Below are 12,806 nucleotides of genomic sequence, written 5' to 3' on the forward strand. Positions count from 1 at the left end.
AGCTGTCTGCAAAATAAATGCTGAGAGACCCGGTGCGTCACAAACAATCTGTTCTTTCATGAAGACGAGGTGTTTGGAAACCAACGCTGTCTCCTTTTGTGTTCAAACTCAACATAAATGAACATAAACTCATGCAGAGTTTTCCTTTCTGATTTATTCTGTGGTGAAGTGTTAGGTTTATAAGTAACCTCGTAGCAGCCATTAGAGTAATAGCAGACCGCCTGCTGAAGATCTTCACATGTTACGACGGCAACATCTATATAACCTTACAATCTAAAATAAAGCTTCCTTGCCTTTTTGTCTGAATTGCGTTTTATTAGGAGCCTTCAACTTTTCCGTTTCACAAAGGATTTGATCAGATTATAAAACTGGTTCTTCTGCATCGCTGAGAAGGAGACTTTTAAAGCGGACAGTAACCCAATGATTTCGGCTCGAAACGGTCTTGTTTCCGCCAGACTGTGTTCTTGCACTCTCATAAAAATTCAGCGTGTGTTTCATCTCTCGTTAAACAACAAGTTAATAATTGACTGTGAAGATAAGAGCTCCAGCAGGATGCCATGGCGGCTCATCTCAGCGTGGAGTTTGACTTTATTTTTTACACCGTTACAGAACGCCACCCGTTCGGGCCCCTGGTCAGATTCTCCTGAGTGGAGGTTTTTAGTGCAGGGTGGATGAGAACAGGCAGATTGCACGCTGTGTGATAGAGATAAGGGTGGGTGGGTTAGTCACACCGGTGTTCTGTGGAAAGGTGGGAACTCGTCTTGAGCTTCTGACTGAGAGCGTGATGAGTGAGTCAGAGCTTGAGGAGCTGCACCCAGTTCACTGCCAGCGGATGACATGAAGAAGTAGAAGAGCCACGCCATTTCTATGGAGTTTATTTTGTCACGTTTTTGCGTGCAACCGCGAGCGTTGCATCCTTATAACTTTCTACACGCCTTTCGAACTGATTTGCTAGTGCATTTTACAAGGAATTACAAGACTAACATGTCAACTATTCATCATTTTGTTGAAAGAAAAGAGCTGTTTTTTTTTTTTTTTTATTTCAAAAATATCCCATACTGTACTTAAGTTGCTCTTAAAATAATAATAATAAAAAATTATATATATATATATATATATATATATATATATATATATATATATATACTATATATATATATATATCTTAAAATACTCTTAAGTAATAAAATAATAATAATATATATATATATATATATATATATATATATATATATATATATATATATATATATATATATCCCACAGGGTACTTAAGCTGCTCTTAAAATAATAATTAAAAAAACAAAAAAAAAAACATATATATATATATATATATATATATATATATATATATATATATATATATATATATATATATATATATATATATATATATTATTATAAATAAAAACATAGTCAAAAGTGGTAACATTTTTTTAAATAATTGTGAAATATAAAGTTATATTTTCAAGATATAAAGTTGCAAGATATTAAATCACATTAATTGCATTGTCTATTTTTTAATTGCAGCTTTAAGAAGGGCATAAGACGTACACTTTGTGGAACTTGAGTATAAAACAATAGGCAGAAACCACTTCTGTGTGATGTTCAGAAAGCAAAAAAACTTGTTTTCTTCTTTTTGTTGATTGCGAAACAGAAGCCCATTACCGCCACCTGCAGCCTGGTTGATGCACAAACACTATACTTTCTGTACCTTTCTTTATCAGTTCAGTCAGCTTCACTACAAGCTACAACTTCATTGTTGAAACTATCTTTAAACAGATATTGGGAAGGGAGATAAGACAAACCCCCGAGCTCTACGAGCAGTGTTTAGCAAAACAGTTTACAAGAGAAGCTACAGCAAAACCATCACGAGAAGGTCACCAGGTCCTCTTAAATCAAGAGCGAAAGATGACCTAAACACCTTATCAACTTATCTTTTTTTTCTGACAGTGTATCATCTGATTGGACACATCTTATTAATGCTTCATAACTTAACTATTTCTCTCTCTGCTCCCTCTGCTGGTGACCCTGGGGTAACATTTCTCCCTATATTTTTCCTATTTTGCCAATTTAGCTGAGACAAAACATTTTTTTTAAATTGTCGAAAATAAAACAACTTTTATTAAAAAATGCAATATAAAAGAATTGCATTTAAATAATAAAAAAAATCTGCTAGCCTTGCTGCACAAAGAAAACAATCGCGGGCATAAATGCTTTTCATTTCCCTGCTCATTATCTTCAGATTATGCTGGTAAATACTGACGAGGTAAAATGGGCGACGCTGCACACGAATACGTGAAATGTAAATCCAAACATTATATTGCACTTTACGCGTGACAGCGCTGTTTCGTGCACCGCATTTCTACTTGAATTTAACGCCGATAATAAGGGAAGGCTGCGCAAAACACATTTGGAATTCCCCCTCTGTGACCCTCCGGAACAAACCATTATTACCGACGGAGGGGTGTCAGTGCTCTTCTAGCGCGTATATTTATGCTAATCAGGACGTTGTGTTTTAAATGCCAAGTTTTTGATAACGTGTCCACTGAGTACTACTTTAAAAGTCTTGATACTCGATTCAGTCTCGTCGGGTTTTCTGTTCTGAGTGCGACGCGCCGACGCGACGCCCCCGCGTGTTCCCCGAGCAATGGATCGTTCTGATTTCGCGGCTCAGCGCGTTCGTTCTCGCTCAGTGTGTGTTTGTGCGTCGGCTCTAGCGGTGATCTCAATTAACGATTAACGAACATGTCTGTGGCGTTCGCACCGCACCGGCAGCGCGCTAAAGGCGATATAACGCCCGCCGGGATACAGAAGGTAATTTCATTGAGTCGTTTTTCACGCGGGGTGAAACCGGGGACGAGCGCGTTCGCATTGGTGGGCTCGGCTAGTTAGCCGTAACGTCTCTCCCGCCAACACCGTAAACGAAATATTTTAGAGAGACGTTTGTCGCAGCGTCCCACAGCTCCTACGGTACAAAACACGAGCAGGCCGCGCTTCTGGTCTCCGGTCGTCGTTTGGCGCTTAAAGCGGTTAAATTCGCCATTGCTTTGCTGTGTCTTTGTTAGCCGCTACATGCTCAGCTCCGGTGAATCACAATAGAGCGCCGTGGAATAGCGTCGCGGTGTACACGGTCAAACTGAAAAAAGCGATTTTCTTATTACTAGCATCGTTACTGTACAGCCGATTCGATTATTAATCGTGCGTTTTGTCACAGGCGCGTTTGCTAATCCCCGACTTCTCATATCGATTACGCGGGTCTGATTTGTTCAGCCCACTTTTATTATTTGGCTTATAAATCGTAATTCCTGTCAAAATTTGATTATTCAAAAAAAGAGATCTAGATGTTTATTTGCTCGTGTGTGATTTGATAGATTCGGTTTAGTGATTCGGATCTGATTCGGTCAGTGAAGCTTTATTCTTCGGTTTTCTATTAATCGTGTCTGTTGATCGGCGTTCTCTTGCGCTTCAATGAATAATGTTTAGGTTTTGCTTTAATAACGATCTGCCTATCGTTACTATTGTTTTGAAGGAACGGGTTATTTTTGCGTCATATAGCACAGATTGGCTGGCGCGTGATGACCGGAAACTGTTGCTTGAATTTGCACGTTTTGTGTGTCTGCTCGTTTCGTGAATCAGTCCCAAATATGACGATTGGTGTAACGACGACACGTCTGTCCTGTGACTGATGCGTAAACCTGTACTTCGATATTTATTTTTTTTTGCTTCAAGTTCAGGTTCATTGAAAGAATCGGCTGCTCTGAGTTCATGCGTGCAGAAACAGACGAAGACGTTTCTTGCCATTGTGGTGTTATACATGAAACACCGTCCTTTTGTTGCTTTAGTAGCAACTAGGTGCTTGGAGATTCTGCATCAGCATCAAGAGGGAGACACTGAGAATCAGTGCAGGAAACATCGAAATAAAGATACAGTGGTGCTTTTGTTCCCTTTTTTAGTTTTTGACAATCAGGTCTGATTTGATTAGCCACGCTTTAAACACACGATTAGGCTTTTACTTAATTGTTCGTGCATTATTTTGTTCTTAATGTTTTATTAACCGTGACGTTTCGTTTGCAGTTGCTGGATGAAAACAACCAGTTGATTCAGTGCATCATGGATTTCCAGAGTAAAGGGAAAACAGCTGAATGTTCACAGTGAGTTCTTTACTTGCGTGTCGGAAATATTTACACAGAGGTACTCGGAGGACAGCAATGCGTCAAATTTGAAATATTATTTCTCAGTATTTTTGTTTGCATTCACTTGACCGATTCGTTCCGATCATGACTATCAGAAATTCATTCAGTTTGAGGATCCGAGCCTTTATTTTAAAACGCCAGTTTAATTGAAGCCTTGCTAATGGAGTGAAAGCCTGTTTTTCTGTTAATGCATAATTTATGCTTAAATTGCACTGCGATTAAATATTGTGGTTTTAATGGGTTTCAGTGGAGGGATTTATTTTTTTTGTCCAGCAAAGTTCTGAGCGGAAGGGTTTTTTTATTGCAAAAATAGGCACAAAAAACACATTTATGTAGGTTGCATTAACTTCCAAAAATTAACATTTATATACCCTAAAGTTATCCTTATTAAAGTTATCCTTTGAGGTTCTTTCTTCTGCTAAACACAAGATACTTTGAAGATCGTGGGCAAGTAAATAAGTGTTGGTGTCCGTTTACTTACCAAAAAAAAAACCCACAGAGGTGTCTGCCAGTAACCGCTCGGCTCCAGCATTCTTCAAAATATCTTCTGTGTTCATCAGACGAAAGAAAGCAACTCATAACGTGAGGGCGAGCAAACGACGACATGAAGTATGTAGTGTTTATATCACACGTCAGATGCATGATGCTGCGCTGTGGTTTTCCTGATTGACTCGGTGATCAAAGCTCTCTTCTCATTGCTCTCCGGCAGCTACCAACAGATGCTCCACAGAAATCTAGTGTATCTGGCAACAATAGCAGACTCCAATCAGAACATGCAGTCTCTGCTTCCCGCCGTGAGTATTTATTCACAGTCTCGCATCCGATACATGGGCGTTTACTGGTGGTTTAGTATTTGTTTAATGTGCGTAGTTCATATGATCTGTATGATGTCCCACAGCATGGGTTTAAGATCGAATTGTCCTTGAAAAAAGGTAGCTGGTGTAGCATTAACAGATAGATAAAAGCGGGTGAGTAAGTGTTTCTGTGTTTCTCTGTAGCCGCCCACTCAGAACATGCCCATGAATCAGAGCGGAGCGACTCCGCAGCTGCCCCACGGTCACAGCATGCCGTCAGACGGGCCGCCCGCTCCACACATGCAGAGCCAGATGAACGGACAGATGCAAGGTACTAGTGCGCTCTCCCTCGAACTCGGCGGAGCTTCTGGAAACAGAGCGCTAAAATTCATCTTTTCACTGGAAATAATGTTTGTACCGTGCGCGATCATTAGGTTTTCTTTGCCTGTTTTTGAATGCATCTATTTAAGAGGGCCGTCCGATGAGATTTGAGCTTAGATCGCATGCTCAGAGGAGCTGCTATAGACAGAAGGGTGTCTATTTAAACACGAATCCTCCGTGTCTCCGTTAATGAATGGCACACATACTAGAGCACGCAATGTTTTCAGTGTCTTAAATGAGGACGTAAACACGCAGCATCTCTAGAACGGCTCTGAGAGTCACTATATGAGCGTTTTACCGTTTGATTTGAGCAAAAAGAGCATTGTATCGCATGCACAGAAGTGTAAAGGTTTAATTTGAAGTCGTTGTGTTTCATGATTTTAATTAAATAATCATGCTTTTCGATTAATAAAAATATGGGGGTGGAATTAATTTGGAAAAAATAAAAAATGGACTTTGGGGAAAAACAAAGCGATTCCATAGGGCCCTAATTATTATGCTATAATATTGTCTCATCATCAATCAGTGGCATAAAATGACATTAATATCATTTAACGCAATATATCGCACAAGTAGTTATCGTGACAGCCGCATTCATGGCCCTTTAATCTCCGTCTGCTTCTTCAGGTCCGACTCACATGTCCATGCAGGGCCCCGGGCCCAACCAGACCCCCAGCATACCCAGCGGCACCATGAACATGCCACCCAGCAGCCACGGCACCATGGGGGCTTATAACCACACAGTGCCCTCCTCGCAGGGAATACAGTCGCAGGGGCAGATAAACATGAGCCAGGGGCAGCCCATGGGCAACTACGGCCCTCGGCCCAGCATTAACATGCAGCCCAATCAGGGTACTCCTCTCAAAACCGCGTTTTAACAGTAATATCAACCGTGTAATCCAAAAACCGCTTTGCTATGAGTGCTTGTGTTGTCTAGGGCCTATGATGCACCAGCAGGCTCCTTCCCAGCAGTACAACATGCCCCCTTCTGGTGGCAGCGGGCAGCATTTCCAAGGGCAGCAGAACCCCATGGGCATGATGGGTCAAGGCAATCACGTGATGGGACAGAGGCCCATGCCTCCCTACAGGCCACCGCATCAAGGTACGCTGCAATCGCTCGGTAAAATATCGATTCGCTCAGCTTTTGGTTGCTTTAATGTCTGTTTGGCGTGTTTTCAGGACCTCCTCAGCAATATCCTGGTCAAGAGGAATACTACACGGAGCAATACAGCCACGGAGGACAGGGGGCGCCGGAGGGTAAGATGCACAAAATTATTCTTAAATCGCTTCGATGTTTCGCGGTTCTCTCTCGAAGCGATTCTGAGCTTAGTTTTTAACAGCTGTACTCTGCTTGCTTCCACTTCCTTACACACAATCACTCATTAAGTTCGAAAAGAGTGTTCAAAATGGGCTTTTTACATTAATCTTGCATCATACGAGCAGAGGTACAAGTACATTCAACCACGTACATTACTCAGCCGAACCCACAAGTAGTGCAACCGGTCTTTTACTTTTTTCATGCATGAATTTTTTAAATCCAGCAGTTCTGGTGTATGTCATTCAAACAACATTTGTAAAGCCACACTGCTACAGATTTGTCAGTAAATGATTTTATCAGACGATGTTGTGATTGCTGGTTAACATATATTAATGTGTTGTGTACAGTCACTATTTAGTGTGAAAATTTATTCACTCATCGTGACCGTAAAAATGTTTTTTTTATGCATGGAAAAAAAAAAAAAAAAAAACCACAGTCGTAGCTTTTGAGTGTGCGGTTTATCAACCCATGAACCCATTTATCATGCCAGCCTTAATTTGTACAACATTAGTCCAAACAGTTGACTTGGTTATGTTATGTCCAAGTTTGTTCACATTAATTCTACAGAGTAGCTGCCTTTTAATTTAGGAATCCATAAAATTCATTTAATTTTTACCTTAAATTCTGTGTTTTTTGCAAAATGAATAAATGAAAAAGAAAATTAACGGTTCATTTTATATTTTTAAGTGTAATCGCATTACAATAAAAGAACTACATGGTAAGAAAAACATAAAAAGCAGGACCATGTAAATAAAAGCGTGGATGAATAAATATTTTGCATCTATGATATTTCTTAAAACTGTTACCTTTTAGTATACAATAGAATTTTATTATTTATTTATTTTTTATATATTTTTAGCTTTTATTTCTGCTAAGTGATCGGCTGTTAGATCAATCCATACAAAGTGAAAATGTCTGGAGTTTATTATTGATAGCAAGATTAATTTTATGGCAACACAATGAATTTAGCTCTATGATATCACTATTCGTTCATGATGCAGACTCTCTTAGCTGGAATTGCTCCAGACACGCGGTTCATGTTACCTAGCAGGTAGCTTTGCCGGTGCTTCACGAATTGCTCGTTCCTCTTCCTGCAGGAAACGCACAGTATGGTCAGCAGCAAGAGGCGTATCAGCAGGGTCCGCCGCAGCAGCAGGGTTACCCTCCGCAGCAGCAGTACACGGGTCAGCAGGGATACCCTGGACAGCAGCAGGCCTATGGTATGAATTATACCGACTGACGCATCGGAAATCAATCACTGACGGCCGCTTAGAACCGATCCAATCGTGTCTGCATTGATTTATCGTCTCCAATGCGAACAGGTCCGTCTCAGGGCGCTCCGAGTCAGTATCCGAACTACCCCCAGAGTCAAGGGCAGCAGTATTCAGCCTACAGACCGCCACAGCCTGGACCTCCACAAGGACAGCCGCAGCGCCCCTATGCTTTTGACCAGGTGAGAAACCCTCCCGTCGCTACGGAGCATGCTCAGATACCTGTCGAAAACCTGCTTTAAATGACAGTTTCTGTTCGCTCAGAAATGTCTTTGTTGAGCAGTTTTGAGCAGAACCTTTAATCAAAGCCTAAAAAAAGTCCTAAAACAGAGAAGAAAAAAAATCATAGCATTAAATGTTGTAGTATTTTTAAAGAGTAACCTGAGTGGAACGTCAGTATGGCCTTTGTTTTAACATAAACATCCTTAAATCGATAAACATTCACTTCAAATTGAGCATGTATGAGTGGTGGTCTTAGTACACAGTGTAACTACAGAAGACATGCTACTGGTCTCATTGGATTCAATGATCTATGCTAAGCTATTCTAAAAGTGCTATCCAGTAGCGTGTCCAATACCTCACTTTTTGATCGTTTTCTCATAAAGCAAGTTTTTTTTTTTTTTTTTTTTTTTTTTTTTTTTTTTTTTTTTGCCATTTTGCTTCCCAAGAACATTTATTCATTCATGATTTTTTTGAGAATTTGCTCTGGATTTGTTTTTTGTTTTTGTGGGTTAATGTACTTTTTCAAACTTTGAAACATTGCTGTCAAACTTAGAAAAGATTTACATTTCGAGGCCATTCTGAAATTCCATTTAAGTGCTTTTCTTACATTGTCTATACTTTGCCTTGAAGTCTTAAATTGAGCTTCGTAAAAGCTGCAGAAACCCTGGTTAAATCATTGTGACTGGACTGTATTTTTCTACGCAGGGCCAGTATGGCAACTACCAGCAGTAGATGACGAGTGTTAGACTTCCCACCCTAGCATTTCCGGTTTGGAGCTGTGTGTGATCTGATGAAGGGCTACAGCGCTCTCAAAATCTCTATACATCACCTACGAAGAGATGAATCTTCCCTGCTAACGTAGACTGAACTCTTCATTCGGCCACAAGCATTTGAACTAACCGATCAACGATTGGCTCGATTCTCAGCACAGGTGATCTAATTGTGAAACGCCTATAAAACTCATTTGACGAAAAAAGAGAAAGCGTACACATTAAGAATTTCCTGTCAACTCGTACGTGTTAACAGAGAAGCGATTTCACAGCAGCAATGCCTTAAGTGAAACGGCTGCCTTATTTACAGCAACTTACGAAATCAGTGAAAATACAGAAACACACACAGCAGTGGAACGTGTTTTGTTTTTCTAATAAAATTCATTGTGCGTTGTTGTTTTTTTTGTTTTTGTTTTGTTTTTACATTTTCTCCTCTCCCTCAAACGTCAGAGAAGCAATAATGCTGAGGTGCGAATGAAGGCTGGTGGAGAGGTGGAAATGGTTTTCAGGTTAAAAACTATGCTATGATGTATAAATGTATTTTATGCTTTATCAAATAGAGCTCAGATTGAGTCCAGGTGTTGAACAGTAGCTCAAAGTGTCGTCCCGTGTGCTTATTGACTGTATTAAATTTGTTATCTTTCGTTTTTGAAGGTGGGACGTTCCATTTTAAAATGACGTGTATGTCTTGCTGAAATTTGATTAAACCGATCTGGTACTGTAGTGGGTTGTATTTCAATCATGGACTGTCTTTAAACTTGTTTTCGAAGAAGCAAGTGGGTAGGACGGTGGTTCCCAACAACGTTCCTGGAGGCCCCCAAACACGGCACATTTTGCTTTTTTATTTATTTTTTCTGACACACCCATTTCTTGGAGTCTCTACTAATGAGCAGATGATCTGAAACAGGTGTGTTTTAAGGAGACATGGAAAACATGCAGTGTTTGGGGGGGGCCTGCTGTCCAATACCTTAGGACACATTGATATATCAACTACCCAGGTATCTCATCACATGCCTGCTGAGAAATAATGGTTCCGCCAAAAGGTACGTTGATGCTAACGAACTCAAAGTTGCAACGCTCGCCCAGTCGTTCCCAGGAATCTGCGTAACTTCTGCAATCAGAGGGAACTGGAAATGCACAAATGGGCTTAAAAATGTTCAGCTGGACCAACCGGTCCATTTCCACTACTTTCCCCAAGGTAGGTAACTTTAGCCTACTACCAAGGTTGTGTGAATGCTTCTGCTGCTCATCAAAGAATGCAGAAATATTACCCACCAATGGTTCTTCATCTTTCCCAAAGCTCTTTCTGTTATAGATCAGGCCTTAGCGTAGTGCTGGTTAAAGGTGCTTCAAGAGTGCCTCGTGGCGTGATGAGGCAGGTTAGCTCTTTTAAACGAGGATAAAAAAGCCAGGTAGAGGATGTGACCTTGAGACGCAAACATCTACTGTTTTAGATCCACGCGTGGACCCTGGCAAACCAACAAAACTGTCCAAAAGCTTTGCGTTGTGCTCGCATACGGCCTGGAGAATGACTGCTCAAAGAGATGTTTTATTAGGGGTAGGTGTAACAATAAATCGATTTATGGACCGCTCTGTAGGATGTTCCACAGGTAAACCTATCGATCATCTGGTGGTCTTTTTCCAACCATGGTGTCTTTAAAGCTTCCCTCTTTAAATGGAAGTCAGGCTGATGTGCTGCATTCAAGCAGAGACGTCAAAGTAACGTTTTGTCAATCAGTCCCTTTGCCAGGGCCACTCCAAACACTTACAGTAATGCCCTGCAAGCTTCAGAGAACGGACTTCAAGGGCTCTGCCCTTCAAAGGCACTAGAACACAATTCTGTTGGAAGTTACCTCTTGCCTTTCTTCTAAAGTGTGTAAAGGGAAAAGCTTGACAGACACACAAAAAACCTTCAGCCATTCCAATACTATCGAGCTAATGGTTGACCCTTAATCGGGTGATTTAAATCTTCTGTTTTCTTGCACGCCTACGGCTTTCGGTTCCTGGAACATCAGTGTGATTTGGGAGAAAACAGGATCAAAATGACATTCGTAGAGCTTCATATTTAATATAGAAATAAGACGGCATCCGAAATAAACCAGATCGCTGAAAGTGTCCATTTTATAAGGTCACGGTGTCTCCGTTCACAAACTCTGCTGTCACACAGGAAAAAAACGCTGCCTCCGTTCGTCTCGCAATTATAATTCAGAACACCTCTCAGGGCAAGACTGTGAGCTGCCTCGGTGGGAAACGACTGCAATCATCGCTGGAAGGCAGAATATTCTCTTCTTTGTCTTTCTCTCTTCATGATAGAGGGTTTGTGGGGAGGAGAGAGGGGGGATGCAGCTCTCTGCACAATTTAATTGGAGATGTGTCACACTAAATAAATAGTGTGAACGCAACCAGCAACCAGAGAGCTGAACTAGCAGCCCAGGGGAAGCCGGCAGCTTTATTGGACAGCAGCCATCGTGCCACAGGGCCTTCACACTACAACCAACTCCAGTCGTCATTTCGATTCTTATTCGATCCATACATTTGCGTGGATAAACGTACGAAATGCAATGGTTTTAAATACTTGCACACTGTGTTTGAATTCATGCATTAAAGCTTTGGTGCGTAATGTTTTTAACAAACATCTTTTGTGCAGAACATTGTCTTTTAGGCAGCTCTGTAGCATCAACGCTGAAGAGTGAAAAGCTAGTTAAAGAGGTCATCGGATTTGAGTTGTATGACCATAAATTAACACGAATTATCCCTTTAATGCTAAATATCCACCCAGTCTATTTTAAAATCCCTCTACCTGGCAGAATAACCTAGTTCTGTATAGGCCCCGCCCACTGTAGCTGATTGACAGGACAGTTAGCTCCGCCCATTAGTGGGGTGTTGTTGGATGTAATACTGAATACAGCAGTCATTTACTCCTGACAGACACCGAGGATCAACATTGCGGTCGTTTTGAAGGAAATGAGCCATTTAAAGCATGGACTACAATGGCTGATTTGGACAGGATTAAAAAAAAGTGTTTTACACTACCATTGAGAAATTTTACCCAAAGTATGCTGCAGACCCTATAGAACAGTGTAGGGGACGTTACTCAAAAAGTGTGCCAAATGACTGATTGCTCACATTACTGTTCGGATTACTTTGTTGCTAAGATTGCTAGTTACCTTACATTTATCTGCATGAAATGTATGAAAGTCCAGACCTGGGTTTGTAACTATACTTGAAAATTATAACATTTTAAGTTGCTCTGTTGCTAAAAAAGCAGAGTAACACATTACTAAGAAATTAGAACACGCAGAAAAATCAAAAACCATAAATAAACATGTCTTTATGGACGTAACGGTAACATTTTATGTTGATGTTCAGCTGCAAGGCTGATGATGAACTAATCACTGAACATTCATTCTTTCAAATGATTTGTAACTGATGTGCTAATATTTTTTTATCTGTTTTGTAGATTCAATTATAGTTTACAAGCAAACTAATTTACAAAACGTGACTATACTTTGATAAATTATTTGTAAGTGATATGCTTATGATTTACAAATAAGTTATCTTAAATAGCATAATGAAATAGTCCTTAGTAAAAGGTTAATACACTGAAAAAAAATTATACAAATGCAAAAAGTGGCTGCAAACAATATATATATATAATGTATAATATTTATTATACCCTTATAACAAGCCAAATATTAAAAAAATGAAAGGATTGCAATGTAAGAGAGTATTATTTTGCATGCTTTAACCTTGCGCGCGAGCAGATCAGATCTGTTTTCTCCCTGGAGAAGATTCAAGACTAAAGACTGGCTTTAACGGGGAAAGGGAGATGCAAGTCGGATTGCTTTATTGCA

At 40.3% G+C, this 12,806-nt stretch overlaps 1 protein-coding gene across 1 annotated transcript; it reads left to right on the forward strand.

The window, feature by feature from the left end:
* Window positions 1-2,659: 2,659 nt before the first annotated feature.
* ss18 (SS18 subunit of BAF chromatin remodeling complex) lies at window positions 2,660-9,675 on the forward strand. The gene is made up of 10 exons (XM_043220452.1): window positions 2,660-2,817; window positions 4,078-4,154; window positions 4,906-4,990; window positions 5,195-5,321; window positions 5,999-6,223; window positions 6,309-6,473; window positions 6,551-6,628; window positions 7,787-7,909; window positions 8,012-8,142; window positions 8,888-9,675. The coding sequence occupies exons 1-10, from the start codon at window positions 2,749-2,751 to the stop codon at window positions 8,912-8,914; spliced, it is 1,107 nt and encodes a 368-aa protein (XP_043076387.1). The 5' UTR covers window positions 2,660-2,748; the 3' UTR covers window positions 8,915-9,675.
* The last annotated feature ends 3,131 nt before the right edge of the window (window positions 9,676-12,806 follow it).

The sequence above is a fragment of the Puntigrus tetrazona genome, chromosome 2, assembly GCF_018831695.1.
Source record: "Puntigrus tetrazona isolate hp1 chromosome 2, ASM1883169v1, whole genome shotgun sequence".
Lineage (NCBI taxonomy): Eukaryota > Metazoa > Chordata > Actinopteri > Cypriniformes > Cyprinidae > Puntigrus > Puntigrus tetrazona.